Raw genomic sequence first — 27299 nt, forward strand, 5'->3', positions numbered from 1 at the left:
TGAGCGTAGAGCCTGCTTGAGATTCTCCCCCCCCCATTACTCCCCAACCCCGACCCTCTCCCCCACTCATATGCTCTCTGTAAAAAAATAAAATAAAAAAGTAAAAAAGCAACTCCTCAATAAGCCAGGAAAAAAATGCAATTAAGTAGGATAAAATTTCTAAATCAGTCTGGTTACTTTTAATGCTAGTAAAAAAAATTCATGAATGATGGAATAATTATTTTCAAATAACGTTTTGGCATTATCTTATTTAGTCTATGTTACACAGGACTGGAAGGGACGTCAGGTGATCACTGTTCCAGCTCACACTTCTCAAACTTTAACGTACATATGAATCACCACTGGAACTCGTAAAATGCAGATTTTGATTTGAGCTGTCTGGGATGAAGTGAAAATTTTACATTTTTCACAAGTGCCCTGGGATGCCAATGTTGCTGGTGGGGGAACTACACTTTGCATAGCAAAGATCTAATTAGAGACTCTCAAAGTGTAGTATTCAAAACTCTTTCAGGGGACGTACAAGGTACCTCTTTTCCAATGACATATCTGTGTGAGGCCAGCTTTTCTTTATACATTTCAATAAAAAAAAAATACTGTTAACAGATTTCATACAGCAGACATGAGAACCCAGCTGTCTTCTTGCTGACCAGACATTAAAGATGGTTGCAAAAATGTAAAAATGCTGTCTTTTCACTAAATCTTTAAAATTAGTTTTGGACAAAAACATTTTTTTATAAAAATGTTATTAATGTCAACATATTATTGGGCTTATTATGTTATTACATTATAAGACTGTGTTAGTTTCTAATACAGTAAAATAGATATAACATAAGTGAGCAAAAGCTTTCTGGGGTCCTCAATAATTTTTATGATTATAAAGCGTCCTGGTAAAAAGAGTTTGACAGTCACTGAATTAAATCATTTAAATCTGGTAGCTGCTATCTTAATCTCTTCTCAAAGTATCTTAACGGACAGAATCTCAAACCTCTACCAGGCCTTTGCAATGTCTTATAACCTTATCAAGTTCTTTATCTCCAATTATGATTCTTCTTCCTGTTTAGTCTCTTCTAGGTCAAAGGAAACAACTGCTGAGCACTTTCCTTTTCCAGTTACACATTCCCACAAGAAATCCAAAGGAACAGGTATCTCCCGCTTTTTGAAAGTTTACATTATGACACTTTGGTTTTTTGTGTTGTGGTTTTTTTTTTTTTTTTTTTTTTTCAGTTTTTTAGATAGAGAAAAAGGACAAGCAGGTGAGGGGCAGAGGAAGAGACAGAATCACTAGCAGGCTCCACACTCAACTCCAAGCCTGATGCAGGGTCGAACTCAGCAGTCATGGGATCATGACCTGAACCAACTCAAGAGTCAGACACTCAACCGACTGAGCCACCCAAGTGCCCCACACCACTTTGCTTTTATGAAAGACCTACACGAGTACCTGTTTTCACTAACCAAAAGAAATCCAAAAAGGATTTTTGCTTTTATGAAAAAAAGCAAAAGTAGATTTCAGGGCCTGTTTTGCAGTGAGCCATCAAAGCAAGAGTGGCAAAGCTGAGCTCCTTCCCCTGGGAGCTACATTTAGAATCAAGACACCATAGCTTTAAATTGTGCCTGTGAACATCTGCACTTTAACTTATTTTATGCATCTGTTAGCAAGATATATCCTACGGTATTAGAAAATCCTAAAAGAGGTTATAATTGGAGTCTGAGAATGCTCAAAAAATTTAATATGAATGTATATTAATAATAATTACTCCTTCCCTTTTATGCCTTTTCAGCTTACAAAAGACTTCAAGGGAATGCTCTGTTTGTGGACAGTGAGGGAAACCTGTAGTTCTAAAAACTGAAAATGATGGGTCTCAATGAGAAAGGATCCATGAATCAGGAATTGTCCTGAAATGTCTGAGGTACTAGCAAGTGAACTTATGATTTAGTTTTCCCTATGAAATCTCAGAGAATAAAGTGAGAGTGATTATAGGGTAAAAATTATACTGAAACACTTCCAACAAAATACAGACCTAGCCTCATAATGGAAAGAGTTACTTATAAAATAGTTGTTTAGAAATTACAACTATGAGATTTGATAATCGATGGAAAATACATGCATAGATGACTTTTTCGCATATCCTTCTTGTCCTGGAATTTTGACTCTAACTTTTAAAGTTTTTGTTTTCTGCTCTTTTGGTACCAAATAGTTTTACCCATTATAGAAAATATATTGCTTTTATATGTGTTATCTGTTTCTACTTGGTATTATTCAATTTCATTTTAGGAGAGCTTTGTTAAAACTTCAAAGGTGACCTTAAGTTCCATTCCTGTTTTGCAAGGTTAATTCAACCTCCCAAACTTACATAAGTGTCTAACTGACTATATTTGGGATTCCTTTAGTTAAATCATTTATTCTTCAAACTATTACTAAATGACTCAATGTGTCAGATGCTATGCTACCAGTACAGTATGTACAAAGATTTGATAAATCAAATTCTTGGACAGTATCTTTTAAGACAATATATATTTCATTTTTTTCTGTTCTGCAGTCCCTTTCCAGAAGGGAGGGTGGCTATAGATTCAAACAGTTTAACAACGAGAGAAGAAGGAACTATAGAACTAAAGGGAAACAAATGTGGTATATCCATCCATACAATGGAGTATTATTCAGCTATAAAAAGAACGAAATGCTAATACTTGCTACAACATGGATAAACCTTCAACATTATGCTAAGTCAAAGCATGCCACAAAAGGCAAAACAGAAAAACAAACAAAGCATAACACAAAAGGGTATATATCATATGATTTCATTTGTATTAAATGTCCACAACAGGCAAATCAAATCCAGAGAGACATAAAGTAGATGGATGAGTGGTTGCCAGAGGCTCGTTGGAAGGGGGAATGGAGAGTGAATGCTAATGGATATGGGATTTCTTTTGGGGGGTGATAGAAAGGTGCAGCATGAATATATTTTAAAAACTGAATTTTACATCTTAAAATGAATTTTTATGGTATGTGAATTTTATCTTTAAAAAAGGGAAAAAAAATAAAAACAGGGTAATTACTAAGAATGTGGAAAGTGATATTGGTCTTTCTAGGTTCTATTAAATTAACATGAAAGACTCCTCTCATTTGAGAAGGGGGTTTTGAACTAGAGTCTGCATCTGCAAATAAAGATACATTTGTTTTTTAGTGTCTCAAATGCCTTTCTTAAATTTTTTTTTTACTTTTATCAAATAATTTCTTTTTTTTTATTATTTTTATTTTTTTTTAACATTTATTTATTTTTGAGACAGAGAGAGACAGAGCATGAATGGGGGGAGGGCCAGAGAGAGAGGGAGACACAGAATCTGAAGCAGGCTCCGGGCTCTGAGCTGTCAGCACAGAGCCTGATGCGGGGCTCGAACTCACGGACCGTGAGATCGTGACCTGAGCGAAGTCGGACGCTCAACCGACTGAGCCACCCAGGCGCCCCTATCAAATAATTTCTTATATAAATTTTTATCTGATCATATGGCAGTGCTGTGCCTAACAGTCTGAAGCCATATAACTTTAAAACACTCGTTTTAGCCCTGAGCCGCTGGTGATCAACGTTTTAAATCAACAGTTTAGCTATGTTTTTCATCTACCCATCCTACAGTCATTATTTTTTTTAAATTTTTTTATCTTTATTTTTGAGACACACACACACACACACACACACACACACACACACACACACACACAGTGTGAGTGGGGGAGGGGCAGAGAGCGAGGGAGACACAGAATCTGAAGCAGGCTTCAGGCAATGAGCTGTCAGCACAGAGCTTGATGCGGGGCTCGAACCCATGAACCATGAGATCATGACCTGAGCTGAAGTCGGATACTTAACCCACTGAGCCACCCAGGCAACCCCACAGTCATTATTTTTAATCAGTTAATCATATTTGCTGGGTTAGGTACAGGAAAAGGATAAAATTTAATACTGGCCACCTATAAAACTTGCATTTTTAAAAAACTGGTACTACCATAAAAGTTTATAACTTGATTTCTGTAAATAGAAGTTATTTTTATACTTCATTTTATATAAAAAAAACCTAAAATTCCATCATCCCTCAAAACATTTTCAATACCAACCATTACTTAGAGAAATAATAAGGAAGTGAATTAGCAAATTAATCAGAGACACTTATCACTAAATAATAGAGACAGCCCAGTCAATTCCTCCTAGTGTCTCTAAGAGCAGCCTACAAAAAAGCAGAGCCATGGTCTGCTGGTACATAACAAAATTTATTCCCATTTCAAAATAGAAATATTCCAAGACCAACAAAGGAGGCTGGTATGGCTGAGAGATAGCAGAGAATGTTTAAATATTTGGCTATCTAATGTGTATTTCATATCTAGTCTGTTTGATATCAAACATTCAGCACTGATATAAAGGTAAACAAAAGTTATTGGTTCATAAACCCTGGTGTTTAAAATCCAGAATGATCACCTCAAGCAATAATACTGGGTTTAAGATGTTATTTCTTAGGCCAATACCAAAAAGTGTGGCCACTGAAAAAATGGGGATCGAACTCACGAATTATGAGATCATGACCTGAGCCAAGGTCAAGAGTCAGACACTTAACTAACTGACTGAGCCACCCAGGCAATCCATAGTTCCACTTCTGACTGAGAGAAAAGACTACCCACAAATTTTTATAGTTAACAATTTAAGTAATTACTTGCTTGTATTGAGATTCTTGTATTAAGAATAGCATCCTACTAGAGGAACATTATCATCATTTTTACAGATTAGTAATTACAGAACTCTTCAGTGGAGAATTTTTAAAGTTCTGGTGACATGTGTTTACAATAGAAGTGAACAACTTTTTCTCTTTTTTATTAAAAATTTTTTTTTAATGTTCATTTCTGAGAGACAGGCACAGAGTGTGAGAGGGGGAGGGGGAGGTGGAAGGGGAGGGAGAGACACAGAATCCAAACAGGCTCCAGGCTCTGAGCTGTCAGCACAGAGACCGACGTGGGGCTCAAACTCGGTTAACAGCGAGATCATGACCTGAGCTGAAGTTGGAGGCTTAACTGACTGAGCCACCCAGGTGCCTCTCAACAACTTTTTCTGGTAAGAGCCCAAACAGCACATTTTGGAACACACATTCTGTTCCAGTTACCACTCTGCATTGTATTGTGTGAAAACAAAGATAATACAGAAACAAGTAAGTGTGGTTGTGCTTTATTACTTTATTTATGGACACTGAAATGTTCACATGATATGTTTTTCTTCTTTTGATTTTTTCCCCCAATCACTTAAAATGTGGAAACCGTTCTTAGTCATGGGTTGTACACTGTACAACAAGATAGATCTGGCCCATGGTTCAGAGTTCATTAACCCCTGGTTTAGAGTATGATGGGATGAAGAAAAGCAATATATGGTTAGTAAATAAAATATATAAATTATTCCATATACAAATTGTAAATTTTATAGTCTGAAAGTCTAACGTTATATATTTAACTTCATAATCAAGTTTAATGACCAAGATTCATCTTATTTTAAGAGGATATATATTTACAATGGGTATTTATTCCATATTTCATTTTCATAAATGGTAAGTCAAAAAGAACAACTCAGCTTAACTGAATTCTAATTCAGATCTCATCCATTCACTCTACTGTATATCCTAATCTATCCGTCATTCCTTCAGATTACTGCAACAGCCTCTTAAAACAGGGTTTTTAGCTTTTAGTCTTTCTTCATAAATCCATTCTCTACTCTGGAGCCAGAACAATTTTTTTAAAAATTTAAAATTTAAGTCTGATCTTATTACAACTACCCAGTGTAAAGTGCTGCAATGGTTCCTCAAATGTTGGGAGTATAATCTAAGCTCTCTTTTCCTCTTTTCATCCTTTCTTTCTTTTCCTGCTTCCAAACTCTATAGACATACAAATATATAGATTTCTCACGTGCAACACTATGTTAATCTCTCCTTTTCTAATTTCCCCAACCTGTCCAAACTCAATTAGGCACCATTCTTACATGCTTTCATTAAGTACCTATCCCTAGAAAAATTGTTTTTATACCTAGAAAAATTGTCTGGGTTAAACTGTTTCTTCCCCTTCCCCTATTAAGCTCTTAAGAGACAAAGATTCGGGTATTACTTAACAAGAATATTCAATACCTAGTATCCAGAAAAAAGTCTGGAACAAAGAAAGCAGACCTAAATATTTGCTGGATGAACCCATGAACTATTATGGGTTGAACTGTGTCCTCCCAAAAGGTATGTCAAACTCCTGGGGTGCCTAGGTAGCTCAGCTAATTGAGTATCCAATTCTTAATTTCAGCTCAGGTCATGATCCCAGGGTCTTGAGATCAAGCCCCGCATCAGGCTCTGTGCTGAGTGTGGAGCCTGCTTAAGATTCTCTCTCTCCCTCTGCCCCTCTCCCCTGCTTGCTTGCTCTCTCTTAAAAAAAGATATGAATTCTAACCTTCAGTATCTCAGAATCTGACCTTATTTGAAAATAGGATCATTGCTGGGTACCTTCACCTCTGACTTCAGCTCAGGTTGTGATCTCACAGTTAATGCGCTCAGCTCATGGATTTGAGCCCCACGCCAGACTTTGTGCTGACAGCATGAAGCCTGCTTCGGATTCTCTTTCTCTCCCTCTCTCTCTGCCCCTCCCTGACTAGAGCTTTCTCTCTCTCAAAATAAAAAGAAGAAGAAGGACGAGGAGGAGGAGGAGGAGAAGAAAGGATCAGTGCAACTGTAATTAGTTAAGATGAGGTCATCCTGGGGTGCGGTGGGCCCTCAATACAATCTGACTGGTGTCCGTATAAGAAGAGGAGACACAGACAGATGAGGGGGAGAACACCATGTGAGACAGAGACTGAAATGCTGCAGATGCAAGCCAAGGAATGCCAAGGATTGCTGGCAAACCATAAGAAGGTAAGAGGCAATGAAAAGTTTTCCCCTTCATGTTTTAGAGACAGCATGACTTTGCTAAAAGCTTCATTTTGGACTTCTGGTCTCAAAATTCTGAGACAATAAATTTCTGCTGGTTTAAATCACCTAGTTTGTGGTACTTTGTTATAACACCCCCTGAAAACTATCAAATATTGGTGAACCACCTTACATTTCAGGTATATACAGTTTCCTGTGTCTCTCTACACTGCAACTCTTAACTCTTTTTTGAAAATTAGGTTTAAAGGGCACCTGGGTGGCTCAGTTGGTTAAGTATCCAACTCTCAACTTAGGCTCAGGTCATGATCTCATGGTTGGGTGAGTTCAAGCACCGAGTTGGTCTCTGCACTAAGTGGAGCTTGCTGTCTCTCCCCCTCTCTGTGGCCTTCCCCTGCACACACGTGTCCTCTCTCTCAAAACAAATAAATAAACTTAAAAAAAATTAGGTTTAAAAAATTAGTATGAGTAGATCTGGTGAGGTAACTTTAATGTAATATTATATGTAACAGAATAAATGATTAAATTCACATATTTGAATTCAAGCAAGGATTTGTATAAGACCTATCAAAACAACTGGGTGGTTCAGATTTGTTTTAATTCAGTATTTTAATTTGTCAACCATTCTGTCATTTCTAGCAAAATCTGGAGAGTTAATGAAAGGAAATAAACTCCAAGCCATCTTAAAGGGCAAATTATCCTTTTATGAAACTTTATTTATTATTCCTACAGTTAATTTTTAAAAATAAACTCTTATTGGTTATTTCACTGAAAAAGTTGAGAATTATGTGTTCATCTTCTCACACACACAGACTGTATAAATACAACAGGAGTGGAATCTGACATATCAAAAAACAGGTCTTTTTTCTCATTAGAAAATTCCCAGAAGCCAACACCTATCCAGTTTTTTGTTTTTTCAACTTTATCCTGAAATTCTGTTCATTAAACTAAGAGCCAGACTTTTTTTTTTTTTCAATTCTTTCTTACAAGGAAAGTACACACCCACACTTGCCTAGCCTTGTATTTTCTAAGAGCTATATGTGCCGATTAAATGATCTTGTATATAGACAATCCTAAGGAATCTACTAAAAAACTATTAGAATTAATTCAGTAAGTTTGTTGATTCAAAATCAGTATGCAAAAACCAAAAGTATTTGTAATGAACAATCAAAAATTGAAATAAAAATTCAATTCCATTTATAATAGTACCCCTCACATACATTACTCAAGAATAAACTTAATAAAAAAAATACAAGACTTATACTCTGAACACTATAAAACACCACTGAAAAAAATTACAAAAGATCTAAGTAATGGAAAAACATCCCATGTTCATAAACCAGAAGACTCAGTATGGTTAAGATGCAATACTCTCCAAATTTATTTATAGGTTCAATGCTATACATATCAGGATCCCAGCTGAATTGTAAAAATTGACAAGCTGATTCTAAAATTTATAGAGAGTTACAAAAGACCAAGAAGAGACAAAACTTGAAGAATAAATAGAAGGACTCACACTTCCTAATTCAAAGCTTACTACTACTACAAAGCAATGGTAAACAAGACATATTGATCCACGGAACAGAACTGAGAGTACAGAAATAAACCCACATGCCTATGATTTTCAGCAAGGGTGAAACCATTCAATGGAGAAAGACTAGTCTTTTCAACAAATGGTGCTGAGACAACTGGATAGTTGTCACAAGCAAATGAACCAAGTTAAAACCCTTACCTCCCACCACCACATACAAAAATAAACACAAGGGGTGCTTGGGTGGCTCAGTTAGTTGGGCGTCTGACTTCAGCCCAGGTCATGATCTCATAATCCGTGAGTATGAGCCCTGCGCCGGGCTCCGTGCTGCCAGCTCAGAGCCTGGAGCCTGTTTCAGATTCTGTGTCTCCCTCTCTCTCTGCCCCTCCCCCACTCACTCTCTGTCTCCCTCAAAAATAAACAAACATAAAAAAAATAAACAAAAATAAACTCAAAATGAGTTAAAGATCTAATTTAATTGTAAGAACTAAAACTAGAGGCGCCTGGGTGGCTCAGTTGGTTAGCCGTCTGACTTCAGCCCAAGTCATGATCTCACAGTCTGTGCGTTCGAGCCCCGCGCTGGGCTCTGTGCTGACAGCTCAGAGCCCGGGGCCTGCTTCAGATTCTGTGTCTCCCTCTCTCTCTGTCCCTCCCCTGCTCATGCTCTGTCTCTCTCGGGCTCAAAAATAAATAAAAACATTAAAAAAAAAAAAAAAAGAACTAAAACTATAAAATTCCCAAAAGAAAACACATAGGGGTAAATGTTCATGACTTGAGATTTGGCAATGGATTCTCAGGTATGACATCAAAAGCATGAGCAAAACAAAAGATAAAATATATAAACCAGACTTCATCAAAATGAAAAACTTTCATACCTCAAAGGGTACTAGCAAGATAGTGACACTATTAAGAAAAGACAACTGACAGAATGGGAGAAAATAGAGATCATCTATCTCAAAGGACTTCTATCTGGAATATACAAAGAACTCATACAGCTCAATAATAAAAAGACAAATAACCCAATTAAAAAAATGAGTAAAGGGGGCAGCTGGGTGGCTCAGTCGGTTGAACGTCTGACTTGGGCTCAGGTCATGATCTCACAGTTCGTCAGTTTGAGCTCTGCATTCGGCTCTGTGCTGACAGATCATAGCCTGGAGCCTGCTTCTGATTCCGTGTCTCCCTCTCTCTCTGACCTCCCCTGCTCTCTCTCAAAAATAAATAAACGTTGGGGCACCTGGGTGGCTCAGTCGGTTGAGCATCCGACTTCAGCTCAGGTCATGATCTCACGGTCTGTGAGTTCAAGCCCCGCATCAGGCTCTGTGCTGACAACTCAGAGCCTGGAGCCTGCTTCGGATCCTGTGTCTCCCTCTCTCTCTGCCTCTCCCCTGCTCATTCTCTGCCTCTCTGTCAAAAATAAATAAACATTAAAAAATAATAATAAATAAATGTTAAATTTTTTTTTAAAAAAATGAGCAAAGGATCTGAATAGGCATTGTTCCAAAAGAAAAAAAAGACATACAAACAGCCAATACTATTATCATCATACTGTAATTACAATTGTTTGCTTATACACTGGTCTTCTATATTAGAGCTAATTTTCTGAAGACAGGGAATATGTATACTATTCATCTTCAATTACTCTGGACTTGGCATGTAGCAGGGATCCAGAAAATGTCACATGTATTTGCACTGGAGACTTATTTTATATATGGGATACTAACAGGTACTAAAGATAAGAATAGAGTTAAACAGAAATATTTTGTAGAGATAAGATCACAAATTTTAAAGAATATAGAGCAATAAAAATAAACAGCAAGTACTTATACATGTAACACTAAACATCATTTTAAATGCTTTATATTAATTCAATTTTTGAACTCATAAGTAAAATAATCAATTAAATATAAAACTATGATTCCAATCAGTTGAGAAGCTCAGCTCAGAGAAGGCAGAAATCATTATTCAGTGAGGACCATCAGAAAAAATTTTGTTAGGGAAGTCTGTTAAATACAGTATAAGAACTGACTGGATAGCAAAAGAGCATGTACAGAATGTAAATGACATGTACAAATGGGACAGGAAAAGGGGAAGGATGTGGCATATGTGCAAGATAATAAAAAGAGAAGTGGCCTGACTTAAAAAGGTGTTTAGATAAAAGTAAGGAATAAAGATAATAAGAATTTCTACATGTTTTCAAAAGCAAACTGGTATCATTTTAAGTTCCTTACACCAAAAAGAAATAGCAAGAAAGTTCAACTAGTTCAAGTGAAGCAGAAAAACAAATTCATAACGTTAACTACTTCAAGATGATAGTGTAAGGTGCGAAGTAAAAGTATTAGAGTTCTGACAATGGGAATGAAGAAGGCTTATATCTAAGAGTTATTTTGAACCAAGAACCTGATAAATAGGAACTAATGAGTAAAAAAACCAAGAAATCAAATATACTTCTTGAGGTTTCAAGAATTCTAAATAAAATACACAGGGAACTACCCAGTAAATAGCCCATCTTACCCTCAAAGGAAAAAAAAGATGATGTAAATTATTAGGTACTGGGGGAAGAAAGGGGAATTAGAATAAAAGACTTAAAATTGAAATTCATAGAACTCTAAGAGGTAAAGCAGATGAACTTTCTAAGGGCAAAACTGTGGAATAGTGATTACAATACTTAATTAGAATTCTCTGAAGGCTAAACTAACTACGTTTACTACATTTCTCTTGCCCTACACAGCCTGAGACAAAATAAAAGTAGGGGATAATAGTTACACATTAAGAGACATAACAGCGGCGCCTGGGTGGCTCAGTTGGTTGAGCGCATCTGACTTCGATTCAGGTCATGATCTCATGGTTTGTAGGTTCAAGCCCCACATCAGGCTCCGTGCTGACAGCTTGGAGCCTGCTTCGGATTCTGTCTCTATCTCTGCCCCTCCCCTGCTCACTCTCTCCCTTTCTCTCTCAAAAATAAATAATAAAAACATTAAAAAAAGAGAGAAATGTAACAGTAAAATATTTTCCGTGGATGTTGATGGGCGCTATTTTTTTTGAATATATGAAATTTATTGTCAAATTGGTTTCCATACAACACCCAGGGCTCATCCCAAAAGATGCCCTCTTCAATACCCATCACCCACCCTCCCCTCCCCCCCACCCCGCCAATGGGCCCTATTTTAAACACTGACTATAAGCCGATATAACGGGAAATATTTTAATAGGTTAGGGTATTATTAGATGATCCAGAAATTACTGTTAGGCCTTAAACCCTGTGGTACTTATAAATGATTTAAAAAATTCATAAATAAATTTTAAAACATTTAAGGAAAAGTCTGTGAACAAAGCAACTTAAGAGCACTACTTTTTAATTCAGATAAAACCTTTTATGGTGGGAAGGAATTGAGAACTTAGATGAATAAACAGGGAGTTGAAAACTAGTAATGACAGTATGTTTAAATATAATATATCTCAAAACAAAAGTTTAAATGAAGGCAAGGAGGATCCAGAATATAGTGGTACTTTCTGATCTTTATTTTTGCTCTCACTAAATCAGAGAAAATCTTTCAACTCCCTCTTCCCCCAACAACTGAGTGTGCTTTCTACCATTGTTTCCTTTTGCATGGTTCGATGTTATCCACCTTGGCATTCCTTTTCAGATGTGACTTAAGCTCAATAATCATTTAGGGGAAGACTTACACTGGTCACTCGACGGTAGATCTGCGCAGCATTTTGGCACTCTGAGTAAGGGTATTCAGATGTGGCCATCTCAAGCATGCACATCCCAAAAGCATAAACATCAACAGATTCATCATATTTTTCCTCATACATCTCAGGTGCCATGAACTCTGGGGTACCTTAAATTAAAAGAACAATTCAGATTTAATGTGAGCAGAAGCTACAGATGTTTCTCACCTGGGGGAGAAGCAGAGGGGTTGACCTGTGAGAGAGAAGAATGTGGAGGGAACGGAAGGGAAGAGAGAAGAGGAGGGAAGAGGGGAGGGAAGAGGGGAGGGAAGGGAATGGAAGGAGAGGGAATGGAATGGAAGGGGAGGGAAGAGAGAGTAGAGTGGCAGGAGCAGGGAGGAGGAAGAAAATCTTAGTCTCCCACCAAGTATCTTCTAGATCTTCTGCTGCATGGCCTTCATAAAAGAAACTGGAACAGGGTCAAGTGTCTGTTTACTGTTCCAAACGGATTACTGTTATACAATGTCAAAATAGAGACTTGGATATGAGATAAATTAATATAACTCATCATGAAAACAAATGGAAGGAAAAGGTAAGAGACTAGAAAGAAATAGAGATATAATGGCACCAGTAAGACAGGACAAGTTAAAAAAAGATCAAAATACTTGTCTGCCCTCTACTGTATGGTAGATGCAAGGATAATATTCATGGCTAATTTTTTGCCATTAACATTCCACCTGATCAGTTTCACTTTTTTAAGGAGACTTTGCAGTGAAAAATCTAATATTCAGTGTTTTTTAAAAGAATAAAGTGTAATTGTCAAAAAGGCCATTCTCCAGAGCCCCTTTCTTCACAGACTTACCATACCACCTGCAGTACACAAATAAGCCTACTGCATATAAAGAAATATAGTAAGGGACATTTTACAGGCAAAAACCAAACACACACAGAGAACTCAAATACAGACTGAGTTATGAGCATAGCACGTGTGATTCCATAGACCAGGTTTTCTAATGTTTCCAAAGAAATTAATTCTGAGTACTTCAAATTATAGGATATTTCCAAGAACAGGCTTACACACAATGATTTAAGCAAAATAGGAAAAAAAAACAACTCTCCCAGGTTAGAGATTTTTAAGGTGCTAAAAAGTCAAAGAAATAAATGTCTCCTTTTCCTATAACAAGACAAAAAAGGAAATTCAGCTTTAAATAACTTTTCCAATTCTTCTTGTTAATCTGTATTAAGAAAATTTAAAAACAGGTGTGCCTGGGTAGCTCAGTCGGTGAAGCGTCCAGCTTCAGCTCAGGTCATGATCTCACGGTCCCGTGAGTTCAAGCCCCGTGTTGGGCTCTGTGCTGGCAGCTCAGAGCCTGGAGCCTGCTTCGAATTCTGTGTCTCCCTCTCTCTCTGCCCCTGCTCATGCTCTGTCTCTCTGTCTCAAAAATAAATTAAAAAAAAAAATCAAAAGAAATTTAAAAAAAAAAGAAAAAAAATTTAAAAAACAGCATTCCTAATCCAAGTCACATAATATTCTATTTTTTTTTTTTATGTTTACTTATTTTTGAGAGAGAGACTGACTGACTTAGTGTGAGCAGGGAAGGGGCAAAGAAAGAGGGAGACACAGACTCCAAAGCAGGCTCCAGGCTCTGAACTGTTAGCAGAGAGCCAGGCGTGGGGCTCTACTTCATGAACCGTGTGATCATGACCTCAGCTGAAGTCAGACACACTTAACTGACTGAGCCACCTGGGTACCCCTCTAAAGAGAACACTATTTGATAAGAATGTATACATTACTGGTGTTATATAGTTTTCTTATTAACACGTAAAATTCTAGCCCACTTAAAAATGAATGGTTTCCCTGTTGTTGCCATCTTTGAGAGGGAGAATAAAGTATATGTGATTTCAAGTGTTCAAACTGTTATGTCCTCTTCAGAGAGTGAAAGCTTACCAAAATAGTAAGCATTAAATTATTTTCCCAGCTGCAACTCTCTAACATGTAGTTGAAAGTCTGAAAGGACAACCTTGTTCTTTAGATCAGTGATTCTCAACAAGAGGGGACAATTTTGTTACCAGGGGACATTTTGCAATGTCCTGAGACATTTTTGGTTTTAACAACTGGCTGGTGGGGTTGGGGGGGGGGGGGGGATGAGTTTAAAGGGGGTGTGGTGTGCTCCTGGCATCATCCAAATAATCTTACAATGAACAAGAAAGCCCTTACAACAAAGAACTATCCAACCCCAAATACTACTAAGGTTGAAAAAAAGTCTCGTTTCAGATATATCTTCTGAAGCTAACTATAAGAAAATAATTGAGAAAACCAAGCTTTCAGAACTCTTATTTTCACATTTTAAAATAAAGTCTTAACAGGTAGATACTTTTGAATAATAATATATATCTAATACTTTTTTTAGAAACTAAACTGCATATAAATTCAGTTTCCTTTATAGGAAAGTAACTATATTTATTACATACATAATTATATAATACTAAGTATCAACAGGATAACCCAGTAAGATTGATAGTTACATAAGGTTTTATCAACAAAGTTCACGTTACTTCACATAATTTTACAAAACATCGTTAGTCTTCAAGATGATTCTAGAAGCATACAGAGAACTCCACATCTCATAAGTAGAAACGATCACTTCCTGAGTTCAAGCTATGAATTTCTGAAAGTTTATTTCACATAATAAAAGCTCCGAGAGGGTCAAGTTTCTAAATAAAAGGAATATCAGAAACCCAGCTAGGATGCAAGGTACACCTGAAACATACCTATCACACTCTTGGCAAAAGAAGCCCGCTTCAGGGTTGCCAGACCTAGGTCTCCAATCTTGACTGAGCCTGTAGGGCCAGTGATAAAGATGTTGTCACACTTAAGATCTCGGTGAATAATAGGCGGAGTTCGGGTATGAAGAAACTGAAGTCCTTTTAGGATCTGACGGCACCAGCTTCTTAGAACTTTGATCTTCATCACCTTAAACCTTTTCAGATACCTAGAGAAGGCAAAGTATACCAAACAGGTTATCAATGATACGAGGTTGCTGCTTTGAAGAATTCCATTAAATTCTAACATATCTGAGATGGGAGTATCAAATTTACAATATTAAGATTCAGTAACCTTAAAGGTTAGTGATACTTTTAGCAAAGTTAAAGGGGAAAGGATGATAATAAGTGGTTGGTAAATGAATTCTAATAACAAAGCACAAAAAAATGAATTCCTTAAAATTGGGTCACTACTAAAATAACTTAAAAGTTAAGAGGTAGAAAAATAAACAACACATATAAAAATAAAAAATAAAAGTTAAGGGGTAGAGTTTGACTTCTGGTAAATGGTGGAATAATTCTTACTAGACACAGATATAATTATAAACTGTAGTAAAAATATACAAAAAACAACTACCTCAAGGCTCTGGAGAGCAATCAAAATCTGGCATAAATTGGAAGGGAGTTCATATTAGGGGAAAAAAGAAAGCACTGCTTGAGTTTCTATTTTCTAAATCTCCTCAGCTGAGGAAAGGCTCCTGCCTGACTCTGTAGGTCAGCTCAAATCTAAATAGAAGCCTACAGCCTTATTAGCTGAGGAATGGAGGACAGAGTTCAAGATGACCATAGCAGCTAGAACAGTGCTATCCAACAGAACTTTCTATCATGATAGTCTGCTTAATATAGTATTCACTAAATAAATGTGAATATACTTAAATATAAATTAATTAAAATTAAAAATTCTATTTTTCAGCTGCACTAGCCACATTTCAAGTGCTCAACAGCCACATGTGTCAACTGGTTACCATTTGGATAGTACAGATATAAAACATTTTCATCACCACAGAGAGTTCCAGTGGACAGGACAGAGAAGTGTGATACTGAAGAGAAGCCCCACATCCTGCATATTCATTCTGCCCAAATCTCTGGTTGCCTTCTGAAATATGTATATGTGGAGCAGCAGATTGAAAGCAGCCCAGCTAATGCTAAACGAATGGAACAGAGATTTCTGATGCTACTCACTGAGGGAAAGATAAAGTTTCTGGATTGGCTTTTTTTCTGAAAATATTCAGGAAAAGTATGAAGATATAAAAGATTACATTAGCCTCATGCTATCTTTAAAATACGTATGGCTAATTAAAGGACAATTTATAACACTGTATTATAGGTTCTATAGAATATGTGAATGTAGCATACATAAAAATTATATAGCATAAAAAACAAGTATTAGGGATAATTGAAACTTTAGCTGTGTAAGGTTCCTTTACTTTACATGAAATTGTACAGTACCAACCCAAAGTTTATTGTGAAAAGTTACAGATATAAACACAATCTCCACAGCAACTGTTTTAAAACACACACACACACACACACACACACACACACACACACACACACACAGAGGTTTTAACTAAAAAGCTAATACAGGAACTAAAATGAAATTCTACTTCACTTGGATGAGGTAATCAAAGAAATCTAATGGTGAAAGTTGGTTTTATAGTTTAAACAAATATTGAAACATAGTTACCTCTGGAGGGTGAGGAAGGGCTACCTAGGAAGAGCCATAAGAGCATTTACTAAGATAATAAGAATGTTCTATAACTTAATAGTTTTTACTGCATGAGTGAATGCTTTTGTCAAAACTCACAGAATGATACCACTGTTACACTTTTCACTGTACTCAAATTTCACTGTAAGCAAAAACAAAGCATATAAATACAGTATGAGAACTCTAATGAAATGAGCACTTAAGTGTTTACATGTGAAATATTACTGATGCAACAACTTATTCTGGAATGAACAAAATTAAGATAGGGTAATAATCAGATGGACATACGTGGTAAAGTAAATATGGCAAGTTAATAAACTACAGAATCTAGGGAGTGAATATGTGTGTTCATTGTGTAATTCTTTCAACTTTTCTGTATAACTGAAAAATTGTTTAATAAAATTTTGGGGATAAGTTGAGTCTGTATCGTTTATAAAATGATCAAGTATATAAAATATAATAGGTAACTATATCTTAACCTTGTATCTCTTAACTTCATTAAATTTGTTTAGAATCACTGGAATTTTCTATGTAAACAATTACATAATCTGCAATCAAGGGCAATGGTATTATTTCTTCCTTTCCAATCTTTATGCCCGTAATACTAGTTTTCCCTATATTTATGCTTTATTGCAGTGGGTGGGCCTCTAAAACCACAGTGAATGTAAGTGGTTAAAAAAAGCATTCTTGCTTTGTTCCTCATCTCAGGGGAAACAGTTAAGCTCAACATTAGCTATAGGCTTTTTGGTGGAAGTTGTTTCTCAGTTTGAAGAAGTTCCCCACTATTCTTAGTTTGAATAAGAGTTTTTAGCCACAGATAGATACTGAATTGTCAAATACTTTTACACATATTTTGAAATGATCATATGAATTTTCTCCTTTATTCTGTTAATGTGGTGAATAACATTGATTAATTCAATGTTAAACCAACTTTGTGATACCCTCTTTGATTTTGATATATTGGATTGCTGGATCCAATTTGCTATTATTTTGTAAAGGATCTTTGCATTGATATTCATGAAGGAGATTGCTCTTTAAAAATTTCTTTTTCAAGGGAGCCTGGGTGACTCAGTCGTGTAGTGACCGACTGCGGCTCAGGTCATGATCTCACGGTTCCTGAGTATAAGCCCTGCATCCAGCTCTATGCTGTCAGCACAGTGGCCACTTCCCACTTCAGATCCTCTGTCTCCCTCTCTCTCTGGCCCTCCCCCGTGCCCTCTGTCTCTCAAAAATAAGTAAACATTTGAAAAAAAAATTAGAAAAAAATTTCTTTTCCTATGTATCAAGTTTTTGAGAAAATTCAACACAGTGGATTTCCCATTTTAAGATAAAATGCACATAATATATACCATTTAACTAATTAATTAATTGAGAGAGAATGCACGTGCGAGTCGGGGAAAGGGGAAGAGGGACAGAGAGTATCTTTTTTTTAAAAATATTTTTTAAATGTTTCTTTTTGTGAGAGGGGGGGCAGAGATAGAGGGAGACAAAGAATCTGAAGCCAGAGCCAGGCTCTGGGCTGTTAGAAAAGAGGCTGATGCAGGGCTGGAACTCACCAACAGCAAGATCATGACCAGAGCTAAAGTCAGATGCTTAACTGACTGAGCTACCTAGGCTCCCTTAAGAGGGAGAATATTTTTTTTTTTTTTAATTTTTATTTATTTTTCAGACAGACAGACAGACAGACACAGAGTGCAAGTGGGGGAGGGACAGAGAGAGAGGGAAACACAGAATCCGAAGCAGGCTCCAGGCTCTGGGCTGTCAGCACAGAGCCCGACCCGAGGCTTGAACCCACAAACCATGAGACCAATGCCCAACCGACTGAACCACCCAGGTGCCCCAAGAGAGAGTATCTTAAGCAGGCTCCACACTCAGTGCAGATCCCGTGACCCTGGATCAGGACCTGAGAAGAAATCAAGAGTCAGACACTCAACTGACTGAGCCACCCAGACACCCCAATATTTACCATTTTACAGTGATACTAAGTAATTCATACTATTAGAAAATCATCGGGGCGCCTGGGTGGCGCAGTCGGTTAAGCGTCCGACTTCAGCCAGGTCACGATCTCGCAGTCCGTGAGTTCGAGCCCCGCGTCAGGCTCTGGGCTGATGGCTCGGAGCCTGGAGCCTGTTTCCGATTCTGTGTCTCCCTCTCTCTCTGCCCCTCCCCCGTTCATGCTCTGTCTCTCTCTGTCCCAAAAATAAATAAAAAAAAAAAAAAAAAAAAAAAAAAGAAAATCATCACCACCATCTATCTCCAGAACTCTTTTCATCTTAAAAACTGAAACTTTATACCCATTAAACAGTAATTCCCAAAAACCTTCTCCATTTGGGCTCTGGCAACTATCATTCCACTTTGTGTTTCTATGAATTTGACTACTCTAGGTAACTCATAAAGTGAAATCAAACAGTATATTTGTATGTGACTTTTTGTGACTGGCTTATTTCACGTCACACAACGCCCTCAAGGTTCACTTGTATTACAGCATATGTTAGAACTTCCTTACCATTTAAGGCTAAAAAATATTCCACTGTACATATATACCACATTTTGATTATCCATTCTTTCCTTAATGGACCCTTGGGCTGCTTCTACCTTTTAGCTACTGTGAATAATGCTGCTATAAATATGAGTATACAAATATCTCTTTGAGACTCTGCTTTCATTCTTTTAGGTATAAACCCACAAGTGAAAGTGTTAGATCTTATGGTAATTAAGTAGAAATATTATTGACATATAACATTATATTTATCTCAGATGTACAACATAATGATTGATTTCAAGATGATTGGTATATACTGCAAAATGGTCACCACGATAAGTCTAGTTAACATCTATCACCACACAGATATTTTTTCTTATGAGAACTTTTAAGATTTACTCTCTTAGCAACTTTCAAATATATAATAGAGCATTATTAACTATAGTCACTATGCTGTACATTACATCCCCAAAACTTATTTTATAACTAAAAGCTTGTACCTTTTGACCACCGTCACCCATTATACACATTCCACTTCCATCCTTGCACCTATGGCAATCACCAATCTGTTCTCTGTATTTATGAGTTTGGTTTTTGTTGTTGGGTATTTTATTTTTCATTTTTCTTAGATTCACATAGAAGTGAGATCATACAGTATTTGTCTTTATCTGACTTCTTTAACTTAGCATAATGCTTTCCAAGTCCATCCACAATGTCACAAATGGCAAAATTTTCTTTTTTATGGATGAATAATATAATAATCTATTGTATATACAGATTGTGTATATACATGCATACACACACACCACCTCTTCTTTATCCATTCATCCATTGATGGACACTTAGGTTACTTCCATGGCTTGGCTGCTGTAAATAAAGCTGTTATGAGCACGGGGTACATATATCTTTTCAAATTAGTGTCTTCATTTTCTTCAGATAAATACCCAGAAGTCAAACTGCTGGATCATATGGTAGTTCTATTTTTAAATTTTTGAGGAACCCCATACTGTTTTCCATAATGGCTACATCAATTTATATGTCTACCAGCAATGCACAATGGTTCCCTTTTCTCCACATTCTTGCCAATACTTGTTTTGTCTTTTTGATACTACCCATTCTAACAGGTATGAATCAGGTGGTATCTCATTGTGATTTTGATTTGTGTTTGCCTAATAACTAGTGGTGGTGAGCATCTTTTTCATGTGTTTCTTGGCCAATTTGTATATCTTTTTTAGTGAAATGTCTATCCAGGTCCTTTGCCCATTTTTTTTTCTTTGCCCATTTTTGAATAGGATTGTTTGCTGTGTTTAATGTTGTCAAGTTTTAAGAATTCTCTGTATATTCTAGACATTAATCCCTTTTGAGTTAAATGATTTGCAAATATCTTCTTCTATTCTGTGAATTCTCTTTTCACTCTATCGATAATATCAATGTACAGAAATTTTTTTTATATATATATGAAATTTATTGACAAATTGGTTTCCATTCAACACCCAGTGCTCATCCCAAAAGGTGCCCTCCTCAATACCCATCACCCACCCTCCCCTCCCTCCCACCCCCCATCAACCCTCAGTTTGTTCTCAGTTTTTAACAGTCTCTTATGCTTTGGCTCTCTCCCACTCTAACCTCTTTTTTTTTTTTTTCCTTCCCCTCCCCCATGGGTTCCTGTTAAGTTTCTCAGGATCCACATAAGAGTGAAACCATATGGTATCTGTCTTTCTCTGTATGGCTTATTTCACTTAGCATTACACTCTCCAGTTCCATCCACGTTGCTACAAAAGGCCATTATTTCATTTTTTCTCATTGCCACGTAGTATTCCATTGTGTATATATACCACAATTTCTTTATCCATTCATCAGTTGATGGACATTTAGGCTCTTTCCATAATTTGGCTATTGTTGAGAGTGCTGCTATGAACATTGGGGTACAAGTGCCCCTATGCATCAGTACTCCTGTATCCCTTGGATAAATTCCTAGCAGTGCTATTGCTGGGTCATAGGGTAGGTCTATTTTTAATTTTCTGAGGAACTTCCACACTGCTTTCCAGAGCGGCTGCACCAATTTGCATTCCCACCAACAGTGCAAGAGGGTTCCCGTTTCTCCACATCCTCTCCAGCATCTATAGTCTCCTGATTTGTTCATTTTGGCCACTCTGACTGGCGTGAGGTGATACCTGAGTGTGGTTTTGATTTGTATTTCCCTGATAAGGAGCGATGCTGAACATCTTTTCATGTGCCTGTTGGCCATCTGGATGTCTTCTTTAGACAAGTGTCTATTCATGTTTTCTGCCCATTTCTTCACTGGGTTATTTGTTTTTCGGGTGTGGAGTTTGGTGAGCTCTTTATAGATTTTAGATACTAGCCCTTTGTCCGATATGTCATTTGCAAATATCTTTTCCCATTCCGTTGGTTGCCTTTTAGTTTTGTTGGTTGTTTCCTTTGCTGTGCAGAAGCTTTTTATCTTCATAAGGTCCCAGTAATTCACTTTTGCTTTTAATTTCCTTGCCTTTGGGGATGTGTCGAGTAAGAGATTGCTACGGCTGAGGTCAGAGAGGTCTTTTCCTGCTTTCTCCTCTAAGGTTTTGATGGTTTCCTGTCTCACATTTAGGTTCTTTATCCATTTTGAGTTTATTTTTGTAAATGGTGTGAGAAAGTGGTCTAGTTTCAACCTTCTGCATGTTGCTGTCCAGTTCTCCCAGCACCATTTGTTAAAGAGGCTGTCTTTTTTCCATTGGATGTTCTTTCCTGCTTTGTCAAAGATGAGTTGGCCATACGTTTGTGGGTCTAGTTCTGGGGTTTCTATTCTATTCCATTGGTCTGTGTGTCTGTTTTTGTGTACAGAAATTTTTAATTTTCATGAAGTTCAATTTTAAACATACTGGATTTTAGGGATGCCTGGGTGGCTCAGTTGGCTGAACATCCAACTTCGGCTCAGGTCATGATCTTGAGGTTGGTGAGTTTGAGTCCCACATCAGGCTTTGTACTGACAGCGTGGAGCCTGGAGCCTGCTTCGGATTCTGTGTCTCCCTCTCTCTCTACCCCTCCCTCCACTAGTGCCATCTCTCGTTCTCTCTCTCACTCTCCAAAAAATAAACATTAAAATTTTTTTAAACATTCTGGATTTTAAAACCTTCGATATGGCATACATTTCAGGCAATGTTAATAACCAAGTCACTTCCACTTCTAGTGGAGACTATTAAGTTTTCTTTTTGCATTTAATTCAATCAACATATACATATAATTAAAATAAAACTACACATATACAGTAAAATTACACATACACAGTAAAACCTTGGTTTGTGAGTATATTTTGTTCTGGAAACATGCTTGTAGTCCAAAGCACTTGTGTATCAAAGCTAACTTCAAGAACCACTGGATCAGTTGTGATCAAGCATCACATACAACTCGTATTACAAGACATCAGTTGCTTCTCAAGTTAAAATTTATTAGAAATGTTTGCTCGTCTTGCAGAACACTCGCAGAACAAGTTACTCACAATCCAAGGTTTTACTGTACTTTAAGTCACTTTTTGTTTTTAGAAACCTTTCTACAGAAATAAATAAGGACATAGGTATACACATGATTACCGCAGCACTATTTGAAAGGGAAGATTGTGGACAAGAAGAGATCCAATTTTCCCATACAACTATAAACGGGACATTTCTAAACCCAGAAAAGCTAAATATGACAATGAGAAGTGGTGCTAAAGCTAGGGATATTAGTTAAGTACCACCTTAACCAATAAGAAAAAAGTGACAACCAAATATCATCAGTGCAGAAGATTGACTGACTGACTGACTGAATAAAGGCTCACCCTGATAACAGAATCTCCAAGTCCTTCATTATGGCTGACGCATGCCCAATCACCTTGAAGAAAAGCCTAGCAGTTGAAAAGTCCTGCCCTCATAACCATAGCTCCTAATCAGCTTTTCAAAGCTGAATTATTTAATATAAACTGACAACCAACTCATGGTTAAATAGGGTTAATTATGGTATCCATCCTAAAAAATTGGAAGACTAAATACTAAGAACAATGGCTGCTAAATACTAGAGTACAGGAAATTTTAGCTCAACAGAGAATACCAATAAAGACATTATTAAAAAGACCCAAGCAGAAGTCTGAAAAATGAAATAACTGAAATGAAAAATTCACTAAAAGGTTTCAACAACAGATAGAACAAGCAAAAGAAAGAACATGCAAACCTGAAAATATGTCAATTGAAATTATGTAGTCTGAGGAGCAGAAAGAAAAGAAAAACAAAGAAAACTCAATAGAGCCTAAGAGTCCTGTGGGATACCACCAAGCTGATCAACATGCATAACTGGAGCCCCAAATAAGAAAGGAGAAAGAGTATTTGATAAAATAATGGCCACACACTTTCTAAACTTGCTAAAAGACATGATTCTACCTAAGAAGCTCAACAAACTCCATGAAGGATACAGAGGTTCACACTGATATATTACACTCAACCTGCTGAAAGCCAAAGACAGAATCTTGAAAGCAAGAGAGAAGCAACTCATCATGATCAAGAGATCCTCAACAAGACTATCATCCAACTTATTAGCAGAAACTATGGAGGCTAGAAAGCAGAGGAATGACATATTTAAAGTGCTGAAAGGGGTTTTCCAACCATCAACCAAGAATTTTGTATCTAGCACAAGTATCCTTCAAAAAGGAAGGCAATATTAAGATATGCCCAGATAAATAAAAGTTGGGGTGCCTGTTGTGAGAACACCTGCTCTACAGGAAATGCAAAGCAAGTTCTTGAGGCTAAAACAAAAGGGCACTGGAAAAAAAAAAAAAAAAGGCACTGGACAGTAACTTGAAGCTTTAGGAAGAAATAAAATCTCTGGTAAAGGTAAATACATCGCTAAATATAAAAACCAGTATTAACATATTTTTGGTTTGTAACTCCTTTGTTCATTTCCTACATGATTTAAAAGGCGAACACATAAATCACTAATTATAAATCTGAATTAATGGGAACACAATGAATAAAGATGTAATTTGCATCTTTGCAAAATCTACAAAAACACAAAAGAGGTGCACAGCTGTATAGGAGCAAAGATTCTGAAGCTACTGAAGCTAAGTTGGTAACATTTCAAACAAGACTGTTTGTGATGTTCATTGTAATTCCTAAGGTAACCACTAGAAAATATCTAAAAAACACGTACAAAGGAAATGAGAAGAGTATTAAAATGGTACAATAAAAAAAAATCAATTAATAAAAACAGCAACAGAGACAAGGAACAAAAAAGGTATTAAAATATACCAAAAAATTAGCAAAATTGCTTCCTTATCACTAATTCCTTCAAGTATAAATGGACTGAATGTTCTAATCAAAAGACAGAGATGGCACAATGGAGATATACGATTCAACCATATGCTGTCTCAACAGACTCACTTTAGATTCAAAGACCCACCCAGAAAATGAAAGGACAGAAAAAGATATTTCATGCAAACAGTAACCAAAAGAGTGAGGTGGCAATGTTAGTATCAGATAAAATAGACAAAATAAAAAACTGATACAGGAGATAAAGAATATTATATATTGATAAAAGGTCAATTTCTCAAGAAGATTATAACAATCATAAACATAATACACAAACAGAGCTCCTAAATACACCAAGCAAATACAGACAGAACTGAAAGGAGGAGTACACAGTTCTATAGCAATAGTTGGAGACTTCAATAGCCTACTTTCAAAAACAGGTAAAGCATCTAGACAGAAGACCATTAAGGCAGTCAAGGACTTGAACAACAGTATAAACCACCTAGACATAACAGAAATATATGGAACATGACACCCAACAACAGTTGAATATATATTCTTCTCAAGAACACATGGAACATTCCCTCAAGAAACCTCCCAACAAAGGAAAGTCCAGGACTACATGGTTTCATTGTTGAGTTCTACCAAACATTTAAAGGAAAAAGGCTAATCCTTCTCAAACTCTTCCAAAAAGTAGGAAAGGAGGAAACACTTAAGTCATTCAATGAGGCCAGTACAGCCCTGATAGCAAAGACACCACAAGAAAACTACATGCCAATATCTCTTATGAATATAGATGCAAAAGTCATCAAGAAAACATTACCTAACTGAATCCAACAGCACAGTAAAAGGATTATACACCATGACCACATGGAATTTATCCATGTACAATTTATCCATGAAATGGAAGTATCTCTCAATTTTATAAAAAAATCAGTCAGCATGATATACTTCATTAATAGAGCAAAGGGGGAAAAAAAAACTATGATCATCTCAACTTATGCAGAAAAAACATTAGACAAAATCCAGTATCTTTCTATGATAAAAATACTCAGACTAGGAATAAGGAGAAAACATGACAGAACAATTATGAAAAACCCAAAGCTTATATCATACTTAATGGTGAAACACTGAAAGCTTTCCCAGTAAGATTAGGAATAAGACAAGGATAACCACTGTTACTCAACATTGTACTAGAAATTCTAGCCAGAGCAATTAAGCAAGATAAAGAAATAAAAGTATTCAAATTAGAAGGGAAGTAAAACTATTATTTATAGATGCCAACATCCTATATATAGAAAATCCCAAAGAACGAACACACATACTCTCGCCCCCAACCCACACAACTAGAGTTAATAACAGAATTCATCAAAGTTGCAAGAGTGCAAGATCAACATGCACAAATGAGTTGTGTTCTATATACCAACAATTAACAACCTATACAGGAAATTAAAAAAACAATTTCATTTGCAACAGCATCCAAAAGAATAAAATACCTAGGCATAAATTTAACCAACAAAGCAAAGGACTTAAACATTGGAAACTAGAAAAAACCATTGAAAAACTAAATAAAATGTAAAAATATCTCATGTTCATGGGTTGGAAAACTTAATATAGTTAATGACAATACTACCCAAAGTGGCCTACAGATTCAACGTATCTATAACTGTATTTGACAATCAAAATTCTATCAGCCTTTTTGCAGAAATGGAAAAATAATTCTCAAGTTCACATGGAATTGCAAGGGGCCCCAAATAGCCAAAACAATATTGAAAAAGTGGAACAAAATTGGAGAACTCACACTTCTGAATTTGAAAACATATTACAAAAGCTACAGTAATCAAAACAGTGTGATACTGTTATAGGGACAGATATGTAGACCAAAAGAATAGCATCAAGAGTCCAGAAATAAACCCATAGATCTATAGTTCAAGGATTTTTGACAGGAGTACAAGGCCATTCAATAGGGAAAGAATAGTCTCTTCAACAAAATGGTGCTAGATAACTGGACATCCCTGTGCAATAGAATTAAGTTGGATCCCACACTGCATGCAAAAATTTACTTAAAATTAAAACTACAACCTAAATATAAGAGACAAACCTGTAGAAGTTTTAGAAGAAAACTTAGGGATAAATCTGCATGACCCTGGTTTTGGCAACAGATTCTTAGATAGAACACCAAAAGTACAAACAAGAAAAAACAAGTAAGTTGGACTTCATCAACATTAACTTTGTATATCACAGGACATTATCAAGGAAGTAAAAATATAACCTATAGAATGGGAGACAATATTTGCAAATCATGTACTGAGAAAGGTTTAGCTTACAGAATAAAGAACTCTTACAACTCAACAATAAAAAAAAAAAAATTAAAAATGGGCAAAGGACTTGAATAGACATTTGTCCAAAGATAAATAGCCAACATGCACATGACAAGATGCTCAATGAGATACCATGTCACACCTGGTAGGATGGCTATGAAAATACATACATACATACATACATACATACATACATACATACAAACATACAAAACACAAGTGTTGGCAAGGATATGGAGAAACTGAAACTCTTATACATTGTTGGTGGGAATGTGAAACAGTTCAGCTGCTGTGAAAAATAGTTTGGTGGTTCCTTAAAAAATTAAACATAGAATTACCATGACTCAGCAATTCCACCTGTAGTCATACACCCAAAAGAAATTGAAAACATATACTCAAAAACTTATACACACATGTTTTATAGCAGTATTATTCACGATAGCCAAAGGTGGAAACAGATCAAATGGATAAACAAATTTGTGGTATATCCATGAAACAAAATGTTATGTAGTCATAAAAAGGAATAAAATACTGATACATGCTACATCACGAACCTTGAAAACATTAT

General features: G+C 36.3%; 1 protein-coding gene across 7 annotated transcripts in view; it reads right to left on the bottom strand.

Moving 5' to 3' along the window:
* Nucleotides 1–27299, bottom strand: part of WNK1 (WNK lysine deficient protein kinase 1) — a 163271-nt gene that overhangs the window by 61473 nt on the left and 74499 nt on the right. For all 7 annotated transcript variants that reach the window (XM_047065532.1, XM_047065526.1, XM_047065527.1 and 4 more), the window contains exons 3-4: nucleotides 14897–15117; nucleotides 12137–12294 (exon numbers count right to left, since the gene is read on the bottom strand). In XM_047065532.1, coding sequence (XP_046921488.1) covers nucleotides 12137–12294; nucleotides 14897–15117 — 379 coding nt within the window. The remainder of the gene's footprint in view (nucleotides 1–12136; nucleotides 12295–14896; nucleotides 15118–27299) is intronic.

Source organism: Lynx rufus, unplaced genomic scaffold (assembly GCF_022079265.1).
Source record: "Lynx rufus isolate CCGP_SWC_20201006 ecotype Redwood Valley unplaced genomic scaffold, mLynRuf1.p SCAF_7, whole genome shotgun sequence".
NCBI classification, from domain to species: domain Eukaryota; kingdom Metazoa; phylum Chordata; class Mammalia; order Carnivora; family Felidae; genus Lynx; species Lynx rufus.